The 23,154-nt window shown below is 38.1% G+C and overlaps 1 protein-coding gene across 1 annotated transcript in view; it reads right to left on the bottom strand.

The window, feature by feature from the left end:
- LOC150091131 (photoreceptor-specific nuclear receptor-like) overlaps positions 1–22,554 on the bottom strand; it is a 101,948-nt gene extending 79,394 nt beyond the window's left edge. The window contains exons 1-2 of the mRNA XM_090387134.1: positions 22,494–22,554; positions 5,681–5,821 (exon numbers count right to left, since the gene is read on the bottom strand). Coding sequence (XP_090243260.1) covers positions 5,681–5,821; positions 22,494–22,554 — 202 coding nt within the window. The remainder of the gene's footprint in view (positions 1–5,680; positions 5,822–22,493) is intronic.
- Positions 22,555–23,154: the final 600 nt, after the last annotated feature.

Raw genomic sequence — 23,154 nt, 5'->3', positions numbered from 1 at the left:
GCGGTACCCCCCCGAGAGGTACCAGTTCCGAAAGACGTGAAATATCACCCAAAAAGGGTTAAAGGAACTTTCCAAACGATAACCAAATCAAAATAAACTAAAATAAAATAGACTGACCATCATTTATTTATTTATTTATTATAATTTAATTTTATTTAATATAATTCAAAGATAGTATATATAAATATATATATATATATATATATATATATATATATATATATATATATCAGTTTGTATTAATATATTGAATAAAGTATGCATAAATGGATGTGAAAATTACACAAAGTGCCAGTAACTAGAAGGGTGAGGATAGTAGAAAAGCAAGTGTAGTAGATATGTGAAAGGTGAAAGAATATTAATATCCTAAAAGGTATGATGAATTAAGAAAATTGTGGCTGAATTACAAAGCCAGCAGAAGGTGGGTGTACTGTAAAGTAAAATTAGTGCAGTAAAATACAAATAAAAATAAGAAATCAAAAGTGGTACAGCAGTCATCAGATATGAGGCGAAACATGTTTCGATAAAGGTTGAATATAGGTAAGGCAAATGTGCAGAATCTGATGTCAGCTGAAGCAAATATTAATATCTAATCATGTATCAGGAACTGCGTTTCTATACTTGTCCATAGTAGTAGAAGAAAGGTGAAAGGCCAAAAAGCAACAAAAATTATAATACAGCATGGACAAGGTAGTTGCAATGCAGCGTCATCTGTCATAACCTAATTTATTAAACTTGCTTTCACTGAAACCATCTCATCTACTGTATACCTCTTTTCTGTGTAACTGTTTAAACTTTTCCTTTAACGAGTTACTTTAAAAAACCCATTTAAATATATATATTGGAATTATGTCTAATGACAATTAGTTTTAAATATTAAATAGCGTAAATGGGGGTATTGGCTCCTACGCTAATGCTATTGTACAGTGACAATTATACATTATACATGCATGGGTTATATATATACTTAACTAATTTATACATTATTACTTTTTAAATTATGGTACTATTTGGGAGCATCAGGTTTGTAGTGACCCCAACCAACCCGCTAGATATATATAAACCTAGCTCTGGTATGGATAGCCTTATATATAAATATATAACATAGATACATAAAAAAAACAACAAAATTAATGTAAATTTAAAGAAGATTAGAGACTTCTAGAGAAAGTTGGAGAATTAGAGAATACTGGAGAAAATTAGAGAAAAGTTGGAGAAGAGAAAATTGGAGAAGAGAAAATTGGAGAAAAGTTAGTGAAAATAACTTTTCTCCAATTTTCGCTAGGTTAACTTTAGGTAATTACTTTGTGAATAATTTGGAACAATGAGAGTAATTTTTTTGAATATATGTACTTAATTTTAAATAAACAGGGTGTTTTACTTATGACAGCAAACTGTGATAGGAGATTCAAAGCCCTACGGGTATATATCAGATTAAAATATCATTGTACGCACCTCCATATCCTGTGGTGGTCAGTCTGAAAAGTAGCAGATGTATGGCCACCAGGGAGAATGTTAATTTTCTCCAATTTCTCCAGTATTCTCTAATTCTCCAACTTTCTCTAATCTTCTTTAAATTTACATTAATCTTGTTGTTTTTATATGTATCTATGTTATATATAAGACTATCCATACCAGGGCTAGATTTATGTATAACTAGCGGGTTGGTTGGGATCATTACAAACCTGATGCTACCAAGTAGTACCATAATTTTAAAAATAATAATGTAAAATTAGTTAAGTAATATATATATACACACACACACAAAAACACACGGGTATACCCTCTGGAATTCGATTAATAAGCACAGCATACTCTCTGCATACGTAACATTCACAGAGTATATTTTCTGCTAATTTTACGACTACAGAACTGGTTCAAACTAGATCAAGTTAACAGATAACTCGATCCTGCGTGTGCCATTCTCCTTGCACTGTGGATAAAGCTATTTCTGCTTGCTGTGTGGATTCAATTTTACTTTGTGGAATATTTATTCCTGTCAGCATGATGTGACAACAGGGATGTGAAGCTGCTCTGTGAAGGAAAGGGATGAATCACATTGGTATACTTGATATGAATAGTATAACTATTGATGAGCCAGTATGGATTTCTGATATTTTGTTATGGGTTTCTGACATTCACACTTGAGATTTTTAGAGATTGTCCAGCAGACGGTTACGTTGTTGTTGTTTTGGTTTTTAGGAGCATTAGCAACTAAGGCCACATTGCTCCGGGATATGCGGTGGTCATTCCCTGACCTTTCCGCATCTTCCGTATTTGGTGGTGACGTGCTCGAGTCCCGGTCTAATCGAGAAGCATGTGATACGCACTACTGCTCCTTCCCACCTGGCTACGGAGGCGCCCGACGGTTATGTAATATTAGGACCATGTATAGATTATGCAACAGTCTATGCAAAAATATATCAACTGAAAACTTAACTATTATATTAGGGTCACCTGGAAAATTACTTTCAACGACTCATGTGTATTCTGTCTGTATTTTGCGTGTGTTCTCTGGTCGATTTGCCTGCTTTGCTGGAAGGAAACACCCCAGTTTTTCTGGGGAGAAACCTTGCTATCTACGCCTGAGACCGACTAATTCAGCCACGCAATGAAAAAGCCCATAAAAGTTCCTCGCGTCATCGACGGGATTCGAATCCGGGCCTTTACTCAGTCCCACATGAGCGGTTGCTTTATAAGCTGGAACAGGTTAGAATCACTGGGAAAATCCTTAGATGGATAGAAGGGTTGTGATAAATGGTTATTCCTCAGATTGGGTTGATGTAAGAAGTGGGGTTCCCCAAGGATCAGTATTAGGACCACTGTTGTTTTTAATTTTCATTCCATCCGGTGTGGGGAGGACAGTGACGATGCCACTGTGTTACTCGCGCAGAGAGGTTTCAGGGACACCGCCTCAGATGTAGGAACAATGTTCCATGGTAGAGCGGATTTGCGATATGAACAGAGTGAGCAGCTGTTTGGAAGAAAAGTAACGTCAAAAGTGAAAGAGAAAACCCGGTTTTTTTTTTTAAAATGCAGAGGAAGCAGTACTTGCGATGTGCTTATGCCAAGGCAGATTAGAAGTCAGGGTAATCCCTAATAGAGATACGTATATGATGTTGTCTAGAACAGGGTTTCCCAAACTTTTTCAAGGGCGGACCGGTGTTTTGCAGATTTTTTTTTTTTTTTTCGCGGCCCACCAAAAGCTATAAATTAATGTATTTTCAATAATTATACTCGTAGGTTCAGGAAATAATGACACTGCATTAGATATTCATTAACATCAGTTAATATAAATAAAAGATAGGTAATTTATTTCTTTGTTTATTATCAAAAGTTTACATAAAATTGACATATTTTAGGAAAGGAAATTTCTTATAGTTTTATGTAGATATATTTCAAATAAGTTGTTCGCGGACCGGTACCAGGCCGCGGACCACACTTTGGGAAACCCTGATCTAAACCATATTGCTCCGTTCTGTATTATATCTGTGTTTTGTAAAACTCAAATGGCAAAGGTTGTGCGGTTCGAAAAACCCTGAATAACTCACAGGGAGAACCCTAGTCCCTCCAATCGAAGAGATTAGTTTAGATATTCTTCCAGTCATCGACGGGATTCGCACCTAGACCTCTCTAAACGAGTAACAAGTGACGAAACCACTACACTATCACGCAGGACGACGCACTGGCGGACCTAGCAGCATAGTAGACGCGAGGTTGCGATTTACGATAGTCGCGTACGAGAACATACCAGCTTTAGGAGCTTTCTGTAGCAGTGGTAGAAGTGTGTACACATTTATGCACGGATTCCAAGACGAAAGTGAACAAACATTCATGGCATGACCTATTTGGGCGATTCCATTTATGTAAGCCATGTTTTCCCTCCATGAGTTCTTCCGGAATTTATAGTCTATACAACGCGTAACTTGGCCCTTAAACCCACACTTGTACAGAAATAATAACGGCGCAACTATATCCAAGTCGCTGATGTGCATAAAACCCTAAAATAAAAAATATGTAAACTCTCCCCCTAGAGTTATTTTCTAAGCGGCCAAGCTATACTTATACCACTGACTCAGGAAGAACATCCCTTTCTGAAATATATTTGAATTGAAATAGTCGAGCTTTTATAGAGAGCCGAATGTTCGTAATTTTTGAAAACACTTTGGTTTTTCTGAAAGTAAATTGCTAGGAGTCAAGTGGCGTATCCAGGTATAATCGTAAGGGGGCGCATGGCGACCAGGGTTTTTTTTGTTTTTTTTTTTTAAGAACGCCTCTTGCGTTCTTTTTCTTTAATTTCAATATTGTGTTGGAGTGAGGAATATGCCCCTTCTGCCCACCCCTGAAACACGGTCCCTGGCTAGGACCGTGTTTTCATATCGGCACGCTAATTGTTAATTTTGTTGTATGGCGCACGATGTACCGTACTTGTCAATTTCATTTATTTCTGCAATACTGAGAATATTGTTTTTTTTTTTTACCGTGTTGTATGGTCTGCTTTCCATGAGACGGTTTGATTCCGTATGTCCCATTTTTTTAAAAGGAGCTGTGATTTATATATAATCGAAAAACGAACCTTTTTTGGGGGGGAGGGGGAGAGGTAGGTTAGGTATACGAGTCTAAAAAGTACAATTTAATTAGCTTTTAATATTCTGATGAAAATTTAGTGGCAGTTGGAGCATTACCCCCGAAGGGTTCAGTCAATGTGCTGGCGGAATTTTTCATTGGTGGAAAGGGGTAAAGCTGATTCCAGGAATTTGGTCTCTCCTTGCAAAATACGGGATACTGCCTCTGTCAGGAGATAAAAGACAGACCCACCAATCCCAACAGAAACTACCTCGAAATGGATAGTGCTTTAGTTTGGATCGATGGGGGTAGCCCCTAAAAGTGACCCCCTTCGGCGGAGGTCACTTTTGCTTATTACAACTTTTAATTTTTCCATTTGGATGATTTGCTGTAACCGTTTTTTTTTTTTTTTTTTTCTCCTTCCAGACCTCTGTTTTCGCGCACCCTTTCGATTACTGAAGAGTAGTTGGAACTATCGCCTTTTCTACTTTACATTAGGCTTAACTGATTATCTCACAGATTTTTTCAGAAGCATACGAATGATATGTTTTAGTTAAATATATGAATTTAAGAACTTTGAAAAAGAAGAGGATTTCATTACAAGAAGAGTTAGAAGAGTCATTACAAGCATAGTTATTAACCAAGGTGTATATAATACTTAAAATTTCAAAAGAGTTACCTCAGTACTTCTTCATAGGATGACTTCTATACTCTGATCTCCAGATCCGATTTAAAATGCATAAAAAACTTCTTTAAAATGTATTAAATGTATTCAACACTGTTAGTACATGAACGATCCGACGCCCAATCGACCCCAGACCCACGAAACCTCGAGTGGAGGATATCTGATGGGGTTGGGGTCGGGTTGGGGCTTTCGACTGTGATCCCGGGGGGTCGGATCGTTCATGTACTAAGAGTGTTGAACACATTTAATAAATTTTAAAGGAGTTTTTACGCAATTTAAATCGGACCTGGAGAGTTGAGTATAGAAGTCGTCCTATGAAGTACTGAAGTAACACTTGTAATTTTCAAGTATTAATAAAACATAGGATATATTGAGCCATAGTTGCGCTTAGATTCATAATATATACAATACTGAAAACACATTATTTACCAATACAATTATAAACAATTCCTCTCCTGATGCTCCGTTTAAAGAAACAGCTACACCCATCACAGCAATAGACTCCGTAATGTTTACCAAACGATTTGTCTCCACAAACCTTACATGGAACTGGAACTGGAAGTGTTCTTCCTGTTGGCAAAGGATAATTTCATTACTGGAAGAAGTGTTGGTAAAAGCAATTCTTTTAAGATTAATGACAAATTACTTTTTAAATGGGACATACGATTTTCATGATTCGAGACATTTAGAGTACAACTAGAATTAGAACTGTAAAGAGTGTTTTGAATTCAATCAAACACATTATACTAATGTGGTTCATTGGATCCATGGTATGTATATCTATGCTGTTGACATTTCGGAGTCTGAAATCGATCTAAAGAAAACAAGGTGGCGCCACCAGTAAATATCATTCGTTGAGTAAATGTTGGCAAGTGGATATACGAGAAATACACGAAGCGTGCGTTAGCGGAGGGATGAAAAGCGCCGATATTAGGATGGAAACTGGCACTCTGAGTCACTTAGTAAAGTTGTACTTACCCGAATGGATAGAGGATTAAGCATATCATCTTTCTTCCGTTAAGAATGTCGGATAGAACAGTAATTTAATATTGTCAAATGCTTTTGGCTTATCTGTTGCTTCACCTGACTGACTTCCTTCCTTCGGCCTAGCTGGCAACATAGTGGTCGTAATCACCATTCTTTTACACCGGGTGGAAAAGCCGTGAGTTCAACTCTCGTCAATGACACGAGAGTTGAACTCACGTGTCATTGAGTTCAACTTTATTTATTTATTTATTTTTTTTTTATGGATTTTTTTCACAGCGTGGTTGGGTTAGTCGGTTAGAGGCGAGGGTTGCATAGTTTTTCTCCTGGAAACACGAGTTTCCCATCCAGCAATCCGATCGAATAATACATGCAGTTGCAGATACAATATATTGACGCCTTAGATAGTTTGGTGCCTAACATATCACTAACCTAACTTCATTCACTGGTTTATTTTTATAATTTTCCTTTATGCTGTTTTACTGTTTTCCTTTTATGCTGATTTTATGTAATTCATCTATTGTGCTACTCATCCACTATGTATGGTGTTGAAAGTTTAAAATCCAAAGAGTGCTTAGGAGTTGATTTTATACAGATTGTGATTTAAAGAGATACAAGCGAAGGAGGGGGGGGGGGTAAGAAAGAAAAAAAGGTTTTGTTCTGTAAGTATGGCGTGTATCTGTTAATAAATATTGACTAGTTCAGACACATGTTCGGACTGAATTGGGAAGAAAAAGGTGGAATTTAAGCTGCTCTTTCAGAACAGCAGTACGCATGGAAAGACATATAGAAAAGATTTTCAGTAGAGAGTGAATGTCGATGAGACAGAATGCAGACAGTTTGTGAAAGATGAGTCATTAATTAACTTAACTGTCGTCCTTTGGATAAAATATAGGAGAGTCAGAAGCTGTTGGGAATGAAAGTAACACCCAGAACGAAAGACGAAACCTGTTCCCCCCCCCTCTTTCTTCAATACGGAGAAAGAAATATATGTAATAATTCTTATGCCAGTAAAAGTTAAAAGTCAGGGTTATTCTCAGTGAAAATAGAAATTTGAGTATTGTTAAAGATGAGCATGAGAACATAAGACTTTTTTTTTTTTATGACAAAAAAGAAAAAGTTAACTTCAATCTTTATAAGACTGTTTTAGAAGGATCCAAGTTCACTAAATTTTCTTTTCCTCATTGGAGAATTATCTGAAGGTCGCTATTTGAGGAACTGTTTTTTTTTTTATGTGAACCCCAAACACGAGAGGTATTAGAACCTATAGTACTTAGTAGCGTGCTTGGGTTGGAGGTTGAGAAGACAAAAGAAGATATTTGTTGACATTGGACTTGAACTTCTATAGATTGTAATTTTCAGGAAATACATATGAAGGAAGGTTGTTCCAGATAACGGCAGTTGAATGAATAAACGAAGAAGATGAAAAGTTGGTTCTGTGAGTATGAAGTTGGACAGTAAATGGATGTTGGCTGGTGGCGGCACGTGTTCGGACTGTTTTGAAAGAGAGAGCGGGAATTATAGAAGCCAATTCAGAAGAACAGTGCCCATGGAAGTATCTGTAGAAGAGGCATGCAGCAGAAACAGTACGTCTATGAGAAAGCGAGTGGAGAGACTCTTTAGAGATGAATCGTTAATTAACCTAACTGCCCTCTTCTGAACGGAATGAAGAAGCCTGAGAGAGATTTTAGAAGCACCATCCCAGATGTGGGAACAATATTCCATGGCAGGGCGGATTTGCGATTTATACAGAGTGAGCAGCTGTTTGTAAGAAAAGTAACGCCGAGAGCGAAAGAGAAAACCAAGTTTTTTAGATGCAGAGGAAGCAATATTTGTAATATGCTTGTGCCAAGAGAGATTAAAAGTTTGGGTAATCCCCAAAAGAGATATATCATTTTGCCTAGAAAGCGGAGTGTCACTAAAGATAAGCAAAGGAGCAGAAGAATCCTTTTTGCAAGATATAAGACAAGGCTGAGTTTTGGAAGGGTTGAAATCAACTAAGTTGGTTTTTGCCCCACTGGAGAATTACCTGAAGATCGGCATTTAAGGAATTGGTAGCAGAATTTCGAGAAGTTGAAGCTGATTGAGCAGGACAAGGTTTCTCAAAATGGAAAGTGGAATGCAATGTGCTATCATCGGCAAAACTATGGATAGGATTTCCAGTCAATGGAAAAAGGTCATTAATACACAAGAGGAAAAGAGTGGGGGAAAGAACTGAACCTTAGGGGACACCGGCATTAGTGGAGAAGTTAGAAGACAGAGAGCCATCTACCATCACCCTCAGTGAGCGATCAGAGAGAAAACTGGATAACCAATTACTAAAAACAGTTGGCAAACCATAAGATGGAAGCTTGTTTAGAAGACGTTTATGCCAAACACGATCAAAAGCCTTTGAAATGTCAAGAGCAACTTCTTGTGTTTCACCGAACCTTTCCATTCAATTAGTCCATAAATGGGTAACATAGGCCAGAATATCACCAGTGGATCGACACTGACGGAATCCATACTGGCGATCGTTGATCAGACAGAAGGTTTCTAGGTAGTTTAAGAGTTGGCGGTTAATTGATTTCACCATTACTTTAGAAAGAGTAGAAGCAATTGCAATGGGACAATAATTGGATGGGAGGGATTTGTCACCCTTTTTAGGAACTAGCTGTATATGAGCAAATTTCCAAGCAGAAGGAAAAACACCTTTGGAATAAGAAAGTGAAAAAAGGCGGCAAAGAATAGGAGTAAGTTCAGGAGCGCAGGTTTTGAGAATAAGTGGAGAAATACCATCAGGACCTGGAGCTTTCTTAGCATCAAGATTCATCAAAATCCTTCTGATATCTTTTTGACGGAAGACCACAGGAGGCATTGAATGGAGCGTGTTGGGAATGGTGGGAGGTGTTTTACCAAGATCATTAGTACATGAGCTGGAAGAAAAATGGGATGCTAGCAGGTCAGCTTTACCCTTGGCTGAAGTGACAACAGAACCATCTGTTTTGGACAGAGGTGGGAGCAGAGATGGGCAAAAGTTGCGGCCGATAGCTTTGGCAAACAGACCACAATACTCGGCTACCATTAGGGCAAGGAGCAAGTTTTCTATTCTTAGCCTGTTCAAACTCTAGTTTGGACTGATTAATAACTGCTTTACAATTGTTGCGAGCTTTGGTATAGGAAGAAAATGAAACTGAAGAATTAGAAACAAGCCAATTACGATATGCAACATTCTTGTCTTGAACAGCCTTAGCACATTTATTGGAAAACCAAGGATTAGATAAAGGATGAGATTTTAAAGTGGAGTGTGGGATAAAGGATTCCATTCCTGCAAGAATAATTTCACTGACACGATCTGAGCAAACGTTGACATCAGAAGTTTTGAAACAGTAATCCGACCAAGGAAAAGAAGAAAAGAAGTCTCGCAGGTCATCCCATTTTGCATTCTTGTAATGCCAAACAACACGAGGTTGGGAATAGCCATGAGATAAAGGTTCCATTGGAGAAGAGACAATCACCAAGTTGTGATCTGAAGTGCCTAAAGGACCTCTCACTTCGACCGTGTACTTAGAAGGGTTGTTTGTGAGAAAAAGATCAAGCGTATTGGCTGTATGATTATGATTGTCCGGTATTCTTGTAGGTAAATGAACAATCTGTGCTAGGTCATTAGTAATTGCAAAAGCCTCAGCATCTCGACCTGCTAGGTCGGTGTGACTAGAAAACGGAAGGCAGGTGGAGTTGTGAACATTGAAATCACCAAGGAAAATTGCCTCACTGTTAGGAAAGTTGGACTGGAGAAAGTCAAGTTGCAATGAGAAGAAGTCAAAGAGCTCCAAGTGATTAGTGGAGTTGGGAGAACGGTAGAGACAACAGATGAATTTGACACAATGAGGTAGAGAGATTTTAAGCCAGAGAAGATCAAAGAGAGGAGATTCCAAATTGCCAAGTCTCTGACAGGGAATATCAGAACGGACATATGCACAAGTACCACCTTTGAGGCGAAAGGAATCATTTGTACAGAGAATAATTTGGGCATCTGAGATGAGCAGTAGTTGAATCAACCGATAACTGAGATTCTGTCAGAAGAAGTACATGGGGTTTGGCAGACTGCAAGTGGAAATGGACATCGTTGAGATTAGAATTGAGACCACGTATATTTGTGAAATGAATTAGGAAGTGCTTGGGAGGTTTTGATCTTTTCGCAGATAAGCTTGCTGTATTAATTTGACAATTCATGGTATATCCAACTGGTGTTGGGTATTCGAGAAATTGTAGCTATTTGTGCAGCGCAAGGTTTCTAAAACTGGAAGGTAAAATATATTCAAAACTATGGACAGGATTTTCATTCAGTGAAAAATAATTAATAATATGCAAAGGATAAAGAGTGGCTGAAAGAACAAAAGAGAACTATGTGGAGTGCCAGTTGATCCTTCTGGGTGGATTTTTGTGAGCTTAACAAGTAGCGTGCAATGGGAGTGAATGACTCTTTTGATGGAATAGTCATTTGTGTTTGAGTTCTGATGGAACATCTCCTACTAAATTCCGAGCATACGTAGGTTTATTTGTATTTAAAGGTTTCACCGCCTTTCTTTCCTCCTGATATGATATGTTCAGCTCTGCCGTAAGTCTTTGTATTTCTTTTTCTTCCTGACAGTTAATATTGTTAGCTTTGATCTCATTAAGAGGCGTTGGTGAATTAAACGTCAGGATGACCTTTCTGGTAGAACAAGTTTCCCATCCCTACGCATTAATATTCGTTTCGCAGCTTCGTGGGGTTTTAATTCAGAACAAATTTTCTTTTCAGTCACTTCAATGAGATCCCATTCTGAGGTAAACAACGGGATGAATTCACTATACCCCTCTTGATGACTATTGATGAATACCCGTCTTGTGAGGGGGTAACTATGATCTGCATTCCTCCTATACATATTGCTCGGAGGAGCTGTTCTGAATGTTTTTCAGAACATTTATTTATTAATTACACACAATATAGTCTCAACATTATGTACATAAAAGTATATACATGATTTATATACAAGATATATTTACATATAATTATATGCTCTGACAAACATTAAACTCTCGTGTGTGTGTGCAAGTGTGTTCTTATGCAGGGTAGCTCCCAGGCATAAGCCCAAATCTACCTTGAGAACTTGAGAATATGTAGTCTTTACAAAGCAGTCCTGAAAAAGTATGTTAAATTACCTGAATCTGATTTTACTGTAGCGCAATTCGCACTTGAAATCCCGCACCCACTGGAGGTAGTGCAATACCAGTGAGTGCCAGCAATCCCGCGCCCCGGGTTGCCCATACCAGGAAGCCAGCAGGAAAAAAAAAAAAAAAAAAAAAAAAACATATAATAAAACAACAATAATATTCAATAGTCTGGATGGCACAACTATAAACTTCAAAAATCGCAGTTCAACTGAATATTTCCTCAGTTGCTGTTTCACATGCACTGGAACCTCCAAAACCAATAACGGTACTATCCAGCAAATCTCCAACTTTACGCCATGGATAATAGAACCTTTAGACCACCAGACCCGACGCAATGAATCAGATCCAGCACCCCAGAATCCAGAATGGAGTATCCATGATCGCAGCACAAAAGAAACTAACCAGAGCACCAGACCCAACACCATGAATCAGGTCCAGCACCCCAGCTGCTAGCCAGATGTAGAAACAAATAGTGAAACTCCATGAAGACAATTAAGTCACTAGGTTTGCCTCTCAAGAAAGGCTGTGAGAACAGTTCTTCTTGCAAAAACATCAGCTGAAAACTCCTGAAATAAATTAAAACAGTCACGATTTGCAATAAGCAAATGCACTGTATCAAATGATAAGTCAGGAATATGCGCCATCAAAATCCGCCTTTGGTCTTCATACTCCCGACATAAAAAAATTACATGCATCCAAGTCTCCTGCTCGCCACATGTACAGAAAGGATCTGTTTCCAACCCTCTCTCATATAATTTGGCCCTAAGTGAGCCGCGTCCTGTTAACAAATAAGAAGTGTACATAGAAGGCGTAAACCAAGATGCCACGGTTTTTGCCAATGCATAGTTCACCTGGGGAATATATTTCCTCCTCACAGCTCCAACATCACCACTTTCCCATCTGGTCTGCCATAAATCCATTAATTTGTTCCATATTCGTTGTTTTTCTTCTTTAATATTATTCTCCAAATTGATTGTAATATCCAAAAACGTTATTGATGTACCCTTTTTCAATTTGTACAAAAACCCTCTGTAGACAATAAATAAATCCAATGGCATGGTACCAGCAATTACCTGTAGGGCGTTTGTAGACGCTGTTCTAGGTACTTTCAATAAAGTTAATAACATAGATCGCTGAAGCGATAAAAGTTTCGATCGAATCCTAGTTTTAATTACCACAGAAAACCAAGCAACAGCCGCATATGCCACTATCTGGAGAAAAATAGTCTTATAATACAATGACAACACCCTCTTATTCAATCCCCACTCCTTACGAGAAATCCTAGCAATGGAGCCTGTAAAGTGTCTTACTTTTACATTTAGGTGTGAAACATGAGGTAAAAAGGAAAGTTTGTCATCTATAATTAATCCCAAATACTTAGTTTTAGCAACATAAGGAATTTGAACTCCACCTAAAAGAACTCTTGGAGGTCTGCCTTAATCAAATTGTTTCTTAAAAACCATAAAACAGGTCTTACTTGCAGAGATCTTCAATTTGTTCAAATTGGCCCACTGCATTAAATCATCTAAAACTGACTGTATTTTCCTTTCCAATATAAGTCTGGAGTGCCCAGAAACTCCAATCACAAGGTCATCAGCATAGGCTATCTTAGCAAACTCTGTACTCTCCTTAACAAGCCACTGATCTAAAACTGCATTCCAAAAGAGAGATCCCAAAACCGAACCTTGAGGACAGCCTCTCGAGACACTGGCACTATATGACAGATGACGTGCACGCACAGTAATAAATCTGTCCTGAAAGTATGACCTTATAGTGTTAAATATGTAACTATTACACTCTGCAAGCACGAGAGATTGAATGGCACTTTCCCACCATACCGAATCAAATGCTCCTTCAAAGTCTATAAATTTTTATGGTCTTTAGACCATAAAAACATATTTCTCAGAAGAATCCTTGATGTAATTTAAAAGAGATGTTATGGCGTCCTCTGTAGAGTGCCCCTTCTTAAATCCATGCTGATCAGCAGAACACAGATGCTTATCCTCTAACATCGCAGAAATTCTGGGAGCAAGTAACCTTTCATAAACCTTACCCATGTTCGCCAAGCAGGCCTGACGTTGCCCAGTGGTCAGGAGCGAGAGTGCATAGCACGCGTTCCTGAGTGGACCGGGGTTCAAGCCCGTGACTACTAAATACGATAAATATTTGTATTGACGATTTATTGTAAACTCTACTGACTTGGTTGTCGTGCCGGAGTATAAACAGAAAATTTATTTATTTAAGAGAGAAATTGGTCTGTATGCTCTCGGATCAGTCCTGGGCTTACCAGGCTTATGCAATATCTTTAGCAGTGCCATCTTCCACGGTCTTGGAAAAGTACCTTCAGTGAAACATTTATTAAACAAATTTAACATAATTTGAGGAAAGTAATCATAAAACTTAATGATTACTTGATTTTCAATTAAGTCCAAACCTGGACATTTCTTAACGTTCAATTTAGGTACTGCTGCACCCAGCTCCACCAAACTGAAGAGTTCAGCTTCAGCGTCACCTGCTCCTGTAAACTCAGAGTTCATCCGGCGTATCTCCGCTTGTTCAGGTGAATCATCTTGAGGAAGATCCTGAGGAAATAGTCTTCTAACAATCGTTTCCACAGTAGAAAACCAATCCGATATCTCATCATTATTGTTCAATACAGTGTTGTATATTTCTCCACAAAGCAATTTATTACGAGAAATTTTATACACGAGACCCCAGAGATCTCTGTTACCAACCTCATTAACCAAGTTCTCTTGCTCTCAGCAATAGCCTTATGAAAAGCCTTTCTTCTCTCTTTATAGGCATTTTTAAATGATTCCACATCAACACTAGAGAGATGTCTATTTCTTTGGTATACTTTCCTAGCCTGGCATACCTGAGATCTCAGAGCAGACAAAGCAGGAGTCCACCACGGCACAGACAACTTTTTAGTCCTTCTTCTCCTCGTGGAGTGCACACAAGCCTGGAAAATATGATACGGTACATAGTTTACATATTCATAAGCTGTCATATCATTTAAACTCTCTCCAGGTATCTCACAATTATCACTATCGAAAACTGTAGTCAAATAATTTTTAAAATTGTTCCAGTTAATCACTCGTATCGAAGCTCTTTTCCCTTACTTCGAAACAGAGATCAAATGAAATTGCACGGCGATCACTATTTACTAAGCCAGAATTGACTTCCCAATTCAAAATAGAATCGCACATACGAAGAGATGTCACAGTAACGTCAATATTAGACTCTCCATTTACAGTTGATAAGGTGAACGGCTTATTTGGAAGGTTTTGAACAACAAGATTATGAGATAATAAGAGGTCTTCAAATTGGTTCCCTCTCACATCAGTATATCCACTGTGCCAAACAGCTCCTTGGAAACTTCTTGTTTCCAGGGCGGCCGCAGGTGGGTAGGCGGGGTAAGCGTCGCTTACTGGCGGCAGTCCAAGAGGGCGCCGAAATTTTTTTCGATATTGTTTTCTGATTGGTTAACCCTTAAGGATCAGTATTCACGATTTAGGGCGTCAAATTTTATTTTGCTTACCGGCGACACACGGGAACGCAGCGCTACTGCTTGTCTCTACAAGGATGTCGCCTGAGCGAAGCTATTTGACGGATTTAGGATGGTTTGTCTTGCCAACCCTTCCAAACTCTTCCCAATAAAGAAGAGTGATTTTTTTTTTCCCTTATAAATTTCTCACTTATGGAGCATAATTATTAGGTAGGGAGGTGTTGGACCTGATAAAACTTCTGTTTTCTGTCTTTTTGCTGAGGTGGCGTTAGCGGGATTAACATCCAATTTTTATGATAGAGATCGTGTTAGGACCCCAGAAGAAAGAACATTATACGGCGCTGTTTCTTGTATTCTGTCTATCTTGTGAACTCCTCTGACCGTTTGGTCGTCCCGGAGTATAAACAGAAAATTTATTTATTTATTTATTATCAGGATTCATTGCGTTTTTGTTTGTGGTTTAGCGCCCGTGCTTCCCACCCTCCACAGATCCAAAATGGGACGCCCATTACCCGCCAAGCAATAAATGCGCTCGGGAGTGGGACGGAAGGACACCAGACACCATACCCGCATTGCCGCCAGCCTGAATCCAGGGCTGCTGCGACCCTGTGTGCCGCCAGTAAGCGAAATCAAATTTGCCCCTCAAAATATTTGGATTAAAAAAAATAATAAAATAAGGCCTAAATAATTATTCATTTATTGAAAAAGAAAAGAATTACAACATATCTCACATATAATATAATGAAACAACAAACAAAAAATAACAAAATCATTCTGAAAATAAATTTTAAATCACAGTAATCTTACAATAATAAAATAAAAGGAAAATTATACAAATTTATGTTTCCTTAATTTAAGAGATGCGAATTTATTAATTCGCATCTCTTAAATTATCATTTTCTATTGAAAATGATTTCAAAAGATCATTTTCTATTGAAATTATTGCCAAATTAGAGAGTCGTTGTTGAGACATTGTCTATCGTAAATGATTTTTGATTAATTTTAATTTTGAAAAACTCCTTTCACCTGAGGCAACTGAAACCGGTAAAGTTAGAAAAATTCTTAATGTAACTGCTACATTTGGAAAAGTATCTATAAAATCGTTTTTAAAAACATTGTAACATTTCAAATGAAGTATATAAATTTATATTCAATATAAATTTGAAGTACTGTACTCTTAAGTTCTTCAGATAATGCTAAACCATCAATATCGGACTCATTACGATCAATGTCACTTAACTTAATATGTAAATCTTTGCAATGATTTAATAAATCGTCATCTGACCATTTTTTTTTTTTTTTTTTAAATTCCGAAATATTATAAAACATTTTAAATATTTCTGCATGTTCTTTCATATTTGTAAACCTTTCAGTTAACGAGAAAATTGTTGTGTCCATAATTTGAAAGAAAAAAAGTAATTTTGAAATTTTGTTGCGGAATCTGAATAGCGTCATCTCTAATTTCATAATCGAAATGATGTTTTTTCAATCTTTTGCTTACTTCTGGAAACGAAGCTACAATGCCAACGATAGCAGCCATATTATTAGCGGAATCGAGGGGAACAGTTCCTTCCTGATTGTATCCTCCCACAATGAAGGAGCAGCAGTGCGTAGCACACGCTTCTTGATTAGACCGGGGTTCGAGCCCGTCACCACCAAATACGGAGGATGCGGAAAGGTCATTCAGGGAATGACCACCGCATATCCCGGAGCAATATGGCCTTAGTTGCTAATGCTCCTAAAAAACCAAATAACAACAACAACAACAACCCACAATGAAGTTTGGTGGATGTAGTGTCATGGTATGGGACTCCTTTCATGGTTTGGCTTGGGCCCGTTAGTCGTTATCGACGAAACCATGAATGCTGTGCAATACCAGGACACTCTGGACAATTATGCACTTCCAACATTATGGCAATACTTTGGGGAAGACTCATACCTGTCTCATCAAGACAACGCGCCATGCCATACTGCTAGGGTCGTAACAGAGTGGTTTGAGGACAGGGGTGTGGAAAAGTTGGATTGGCCAGCACAGAGTACTGATCGCCTAAAGAACAAGGCCGAACTGGTGGCTGCGTTAAAGGCCGAGTGGAGGAACATATCACCTGACATTTATAAAAAGCTGGTTAAGAGTATGCCGCCAAGATTAAAGGCCGTCATAAAAGCAAAAGGTTTCAGCATAAAATATTAAATGATAAAATAAAAGTTTTTTTTTTTTTTTGTGTAAAGGCAGGTGTCCGGATATAGTACTCTAAGTTCTCTTAGTATGGTGGGGGGCAGTGTATATCAGAATCCCTTTTTTTTTTTTTTTTTGACGTATCATTTTACGTATCAAATTAATTTTATTCGAATTAATTCCTCGAAAAAGTCCGAACCATGAGAAATATACGGAGAAACGGAGAAGGTCCAGGACGAAGGAATTAATCGGGGATTATATTAAAATAAGGGGTGGAGGAGAATTTAGGATCAAATGAATATAAGGAGCATGCCAAATTATAATTGAACAAAGAAACTTATAAGAAGTTATTTTTAAGGTTATTGATTTAGCATGATTCCTTGTATCCATATTTTAATTTTCATCTTCAGTGATCTTAGCAAAGTCATGGCAAAATACTAGCTTCTCTGGTCATTTCTAGTATTTTATCTGTAATATTTAGAAATTATTTCGATAATTTCATTTTGTATTTGATCACCCAAATAATGAACGATATTTTTTCGATTCAGATTTCTGAATACGGCTAATATGTTCTGCCATAACTGAATCATATTTAGCAATTGTTTCAGAAAGTTTTAAAAAGTCGCCATTCTCATTTTCATATAAATCTTTTCAAGATCCCCTGAACGTTATACATTGCCTTGCTAAAAATGTTATCATATATATTATTCTGGCTGAACTTCAGAATCTGAGTATCTCCGTTGCGGGCGTGGCAGAAGAACAGAGTGATTGTAGAGTTTTGCGATTGGCTGATTATTGGGAATGCGTAATTCACCCCATTTTGTGTCCCTGATTTTTTGATAGGATGAAAATTCGGTTCTGATTTTAGCGGGAAATACGAAATTATCGGGTTGCTCTGCTGCTCTCGGTTAGCATAGACATACAATTCAAGAAAGCAAGCTTATGCAGCATCAGCCAAAAAAAAAAACCCCTCCGATTTCACCCCTCCATTTGCTCCAATTTGCCTGTCCAACTCAGCCTTAAATTTATTTAGGCTATCAACTTCCATAACAAAATATGGAAGTCTGTTCCACCAATCATCTACCCGCTGGCTAAAGGCAAATTTCCGCACAATCTATTCTACAATTGTCTTTCCTCAATTTGAATCTGTGCCCCTTCAGGTTCTTAATCTGGGCAGGAGGAAGAATCCCATCAGCATCCAGTTTGCTCAACCCATTCAAGGCCTTATACACCTCAATCAGATCACCTCGCAGGTGCCTACTTTCCGGGCGCTGCAATTTGCAGACCTTAAGCCTTTCTTCGTAAGAGCATCCCTTTGTTCCCCTCACCAATCTTGTTGCCCTTTATAAGCTTTGGCTAACTAAAAAAAAAATAAATAAATAAAATAAAATAAAATAATAATATATATCCATTTAACATTGAAATATATTCTTACAAATTAGACTGATTCGGTGAACATTTAATTATACCCGTCAACGAAAGATTAAAATAGGATCAGTATTAACCGTTAGGAAGGTGCTTAAGGGCGAGTAAAATTTCTCAGAAGGGCGGTGAACCTACAGAAAGAAGGTCAGGTCAGAATTCCTCGAAAAAGTCTGAGCCAGGAGAAATATACAGAGAAACGGAGAAGGTCCAGGACGAAGGAATTAATCGGGGATTATATTAAAATAAGGGGGTGGAGGAGAATTTAGGACCAAATGAGATATATAAGGATTTGTTCGGCGAGAAACAGAGAGAGAGAGAGAGTTGGTGGTTTGGAGAGCGAGTTGGTCGGCGAGTTTTTTTTGGAGATACAGAACAATGGAATCCGAAATGAAGACCATAATGGAAAGTCGTCCTAAAACCAAGGAGCTGGCCCAACCTGGAGAAGGGGAAAAATTAATTGTAAGTACTGTTTATCATTATTATACCTGGCCAAGATATAGTCGCTGGGGAGAAGAGAATGACAAAGTAAGGCATTCTGTACTCCTATCTGCGAATGCCATGATTAACCAGTAAAGTGGAAGGATAAAACCCAACTGATGTCTTAAAAGAACTGTAAATTATTCTTCGTGGTAATGAGATTTAGTAAAGAATTTTGTAATGGTACATCCCTGTGGAGTTTGCCTGTATTGGACAATTAGTGGAAAATTTGTATGTACACGAGTTTGAACCCTTGTATTAAACCTGTTACAGTTAACTATGTGTATTTGTCAGTTTGTCTCACTCTATTCTAGCTAACCCAAAATCCCTGGACTTATGCAGTTAGAGGCCCAAGAGTAACATATAGTTACCAAAATAAAATAACAGTAGGTGGTAAAAAAAAAAATATATATATATAAATTAATTAAACAATTATATATATATATATATATATATATATAGTACACAGAGTTAAAGTGTACACCTACACTTTCTTTGTACTCGTTTCTAGCAACTCTACATCCTTCCTAAATTGAGGCTTCCAGACATGTACACAGTGCTCTAGGCGTGGCCTGACCATTGCCTTGTATAAGGGGGTAATATCATCCCTGTCAGCAAAATTCCTATATATATCATTGACAAGATTCCATGACCTCCCTTGGCCACCCCGTCTGCACTGCTCAATTACCCCCAGGTTTTTTCACTTTCCACTTCCCTGGGTGTAGTACCACACAGTTGGTAGGGTTCTTGGTTATTGTTACCCATATGCAGTACTTTGCATTTGTCAATGTTAAACTTCAGTTGCCATTTCTCAGCCCATTTGCCCAACTTATCTAGATCCAGTTGGAGTAGCATACTGTCGTTAACAACCCTGCTAACCTTTGTATCATCTGCAAACTTGGAATTAAACCTGATATACCTTCATCAATATCATTGATAAGTATACAAAACAACAATGGACCCAACACCGAACCCTGGGGAACTCCACTAAAAACATTTGTCCACGAAGGGCAGTGTTCATTGATTACCACTCTCTGTCGCGTCCCACGCAACTATCCCGTTATCCATTGTAGCAACTTACCCTTAATGCCATACCTCTCCAATTTGTACAGCAGTCTTCCATGTGTAACGGTATCAAAAACTTTCCTGAAATCCAAGTATATGATATCAAAATTATTTTTGGCATTCAGTTCTTTTATGACCACATAATAGTATCCAATCAAATTGGTCAGACAAGATCTCCATTTAACAAACCCATGCTGTGTCTTAACTATTACTGCAGTCTTGTCTAGATGATCCTGCGATGCTTCTTTAACCAGTGATTCCATTATTTTCCCCGGAACACAAGTTAAACTAGCAGGTCTATAATTACTTGTGTCACCTTTTGAACTCCCTTTGTGAATTGGTGATACATTTGCACACTTCCAGTCCATGGGGACCTCCCCTGAGTCCAAGGAAGCTCTCATAACTATGGCTAAGGGTTTGCTTACTTCCTTTGCTGCCTCGTTTAATATAACCGGATAGATCTCGTCCACCCCAGGTGCCTTTTTTATGTTTAACTTCAACAATTTTTTCTCCACTTTGCTCTCAATTATAACAAAATCACTTAGCTCCCTATTAGAGTTTGATAAAGTTCTAGCACTCCCCTGATTGAATAGCTCCTCATGTGTGAATATAGATGCAAAATACTCATTCAGTTTCTTGAGCTACTTCAGCTACTTGAGCATGATCATCTACTTGAGCATGATCATCTACATCAGCTACTTGAGCATGATCATCAATAATCAACCCATCTATGTTAAGTGGTCCAATCTAATTTATCCCTTTTTTCTAGAGTTTACATAAGTAAAGAACTCTGCTTTTTTTCTTTGCATCCTTTGCCAAGGATTTCTTGTAATCTGCCTAACCACATCGGTCCATTCCCACATCAGTCGTTTGTGACTTGATTACAGACTAGTTTATATCTGCCATAGGCTTCCAGACGCATATAATGTATCAGGATGCATACCTGATACATTATATGCATCCCATACATTCTTCTTCTCTGCCACGAGCCTCATTAATTCATCTGACATCCATTTAAGCCGAAACCTTGAACAGTATTTCTTAGTTGGAATGAAAAAGCCCAGTAGCCTCAAAAATTAAGTCCCTGAAGGCTTCTCATTTAGAATTCAACGTTGGTAACATCATCAGTTGATCCCACTGTATAGAATTTAAAAACTGTCTGAGACCCCTGTAGTCATCTTTAAGAAAGCAATAGCCCTTCCCTTTAGCCTTGATGGTAGTTACATCATCAAGTAATTCCCACATCAGTACATTGTGATCACTGTCACCCAGTGGTTCCTTTATTTGTAAATTCTTAATGCATGAATAATCGCTGCTGATAATCAGATCAAGAGAATTATTCCCTCTGGTTGCCTCTCGAACATGTTTCTGTAGAAAACAGCCATCCAGTAAATCCACAAAAGTCTTACTAGTGTGCGAGTTACCAACCCACAAGTTCCAGTCAATATCTGTAAAATTAAAATCCCCCATCATAAGACATTCTGATTTTCTGGCCCACTATATTTCTCTGCACAATTACTCATTATACTCATGAGGCCTATAACAAACACCTACTCTCATTTTTACTTTCCCAGTTTTTATGTCACACCAAACAGACTCAACATTGCATTGTTCACCAACATCAATTGGATGCACTTAGATTTTATGTTTCTTAACTAACAGTATAACCCCTCCTCCCTTCCTGTCCTGCCTATCCTTTCTGTACTCATTGTGCTCCCCAAATTCCAATTCTGCATTGCTTATGTTTGTGTGATACCACGTCTGTGATATCCCAGTAATAACTGCCTTTGATTAGTAGTACTTCAAGCTCAAATTTATTATTGTGTGTTATTGTTATTTATTGTTATTTCCTGGTATTCCGTTTGGAAGAGGATGGATGTAAGACTGTTAAATGGTGTACGAGTATGAATTTGACACTGAAAACATGCTTTCGGAATACATGTGTTTTCAGTGTGGATGTTTGATGAACTGTACTTCATCAAACATCCGAGGACTATCAGATAAGTGTTTTTTTGTTTTTTTTTTGTTGTTGTTTTCAAGTTGTTTCTTGACGATTTGATGTTTTTCGCAGTAATTGTATACATTATGTATTGTTAGTATCAGGTTCTTTTTATATTAGTGGGGGTGTTGGGGGCAGCAGCCCCCAGAACAAAAAAAGAAAGAAACATTTCTGTTGACGTGCATGAGCAATTCTCATTGTTAATACACGTGAAACCGTTCTAGAAATGTATGGAGGAGAAGAATCAGTGATAGTGGTTGGATGTGATGGTAATTTTTGTTAGTTTAAAAAAACATTGCCGTTTTGTCGTTTCTTTTTCTTCATTTAAGCTACGACATATTGCGATGTCAAGTGACATCCCCCAGTAACAGCAGGCGAGGAGGAGAGGGGAATAGCAGTGAGTGGGAATTGCCTTCAAGTCCTATCTCTGCTTTCTTCCGCTCTTTCTCGTCTAAGAACGGTGTTGTAGCCATGTTCTGGAGTATAACACTGCGAAATATAAATATGAAACAGACAGCACCGGACCAAGGTATTTCGGCGCCCTGCTAAAAAAGATATTTTAGCTCCCTTTTCGAAGGATATATATATATTTTTTTGCCTCATCGTTCTTCTGTTTTTGGTGCCCCGGGCAAGAACCCTGCTAGCAGTAGTAACGAATGGGCCTGGAGTACTGGGGTCCATAGTTTATAATATACGTAAGTTAGTTATAATCCAGTTTAATACAAATATATACTAACAAAATTAGTAGTTTTCGAGACGCGTGTCTCTTTGTCAACTGACAAATTAAATACAAAAATACAACGAGCTGAGTGAGGCACTTTAATCATGCGTCATTGTTGTTGCACGGACGTGCGCTGCTTTCTACACCACTGATCATCCAGCAATAAAACGGTTGTCTCTAGGATGGGATGTAGACGTATGCCTTTCTGGCGATTTAATGCCTTTGGATTGTTTACTATGTTGAGTGACTCTAGCCATAGGCGGTGGCGAAAGTGTCGTGAGTGGTCTACTATTTCAAAGTCGCGTTTGGGGTCAAGATCGTGGTTGGTGGCCCAAAAATGTTCCGCGACCGC

The sequence above is a fragment of the Mastigoproctus giganteus genome, chromosome 1 (genome assembly GCF_048544385.1).
Source record: "Mastigoproctus giganteus isolate SK-2022 chromosome 1, ASM4854438v1, whole genome shotgun sequence".
NCBI lineage: Eukaryota > Metazoa > Arthropoda > Arachnida > Uropygi > Thelyphonidae > Mastigoproctus > Mastigoproctus giganteus.
Note: the sequence above shows the minus strand (reverse complement) of the source record. Positions and strands in the feature narration are given on the sequence as shown.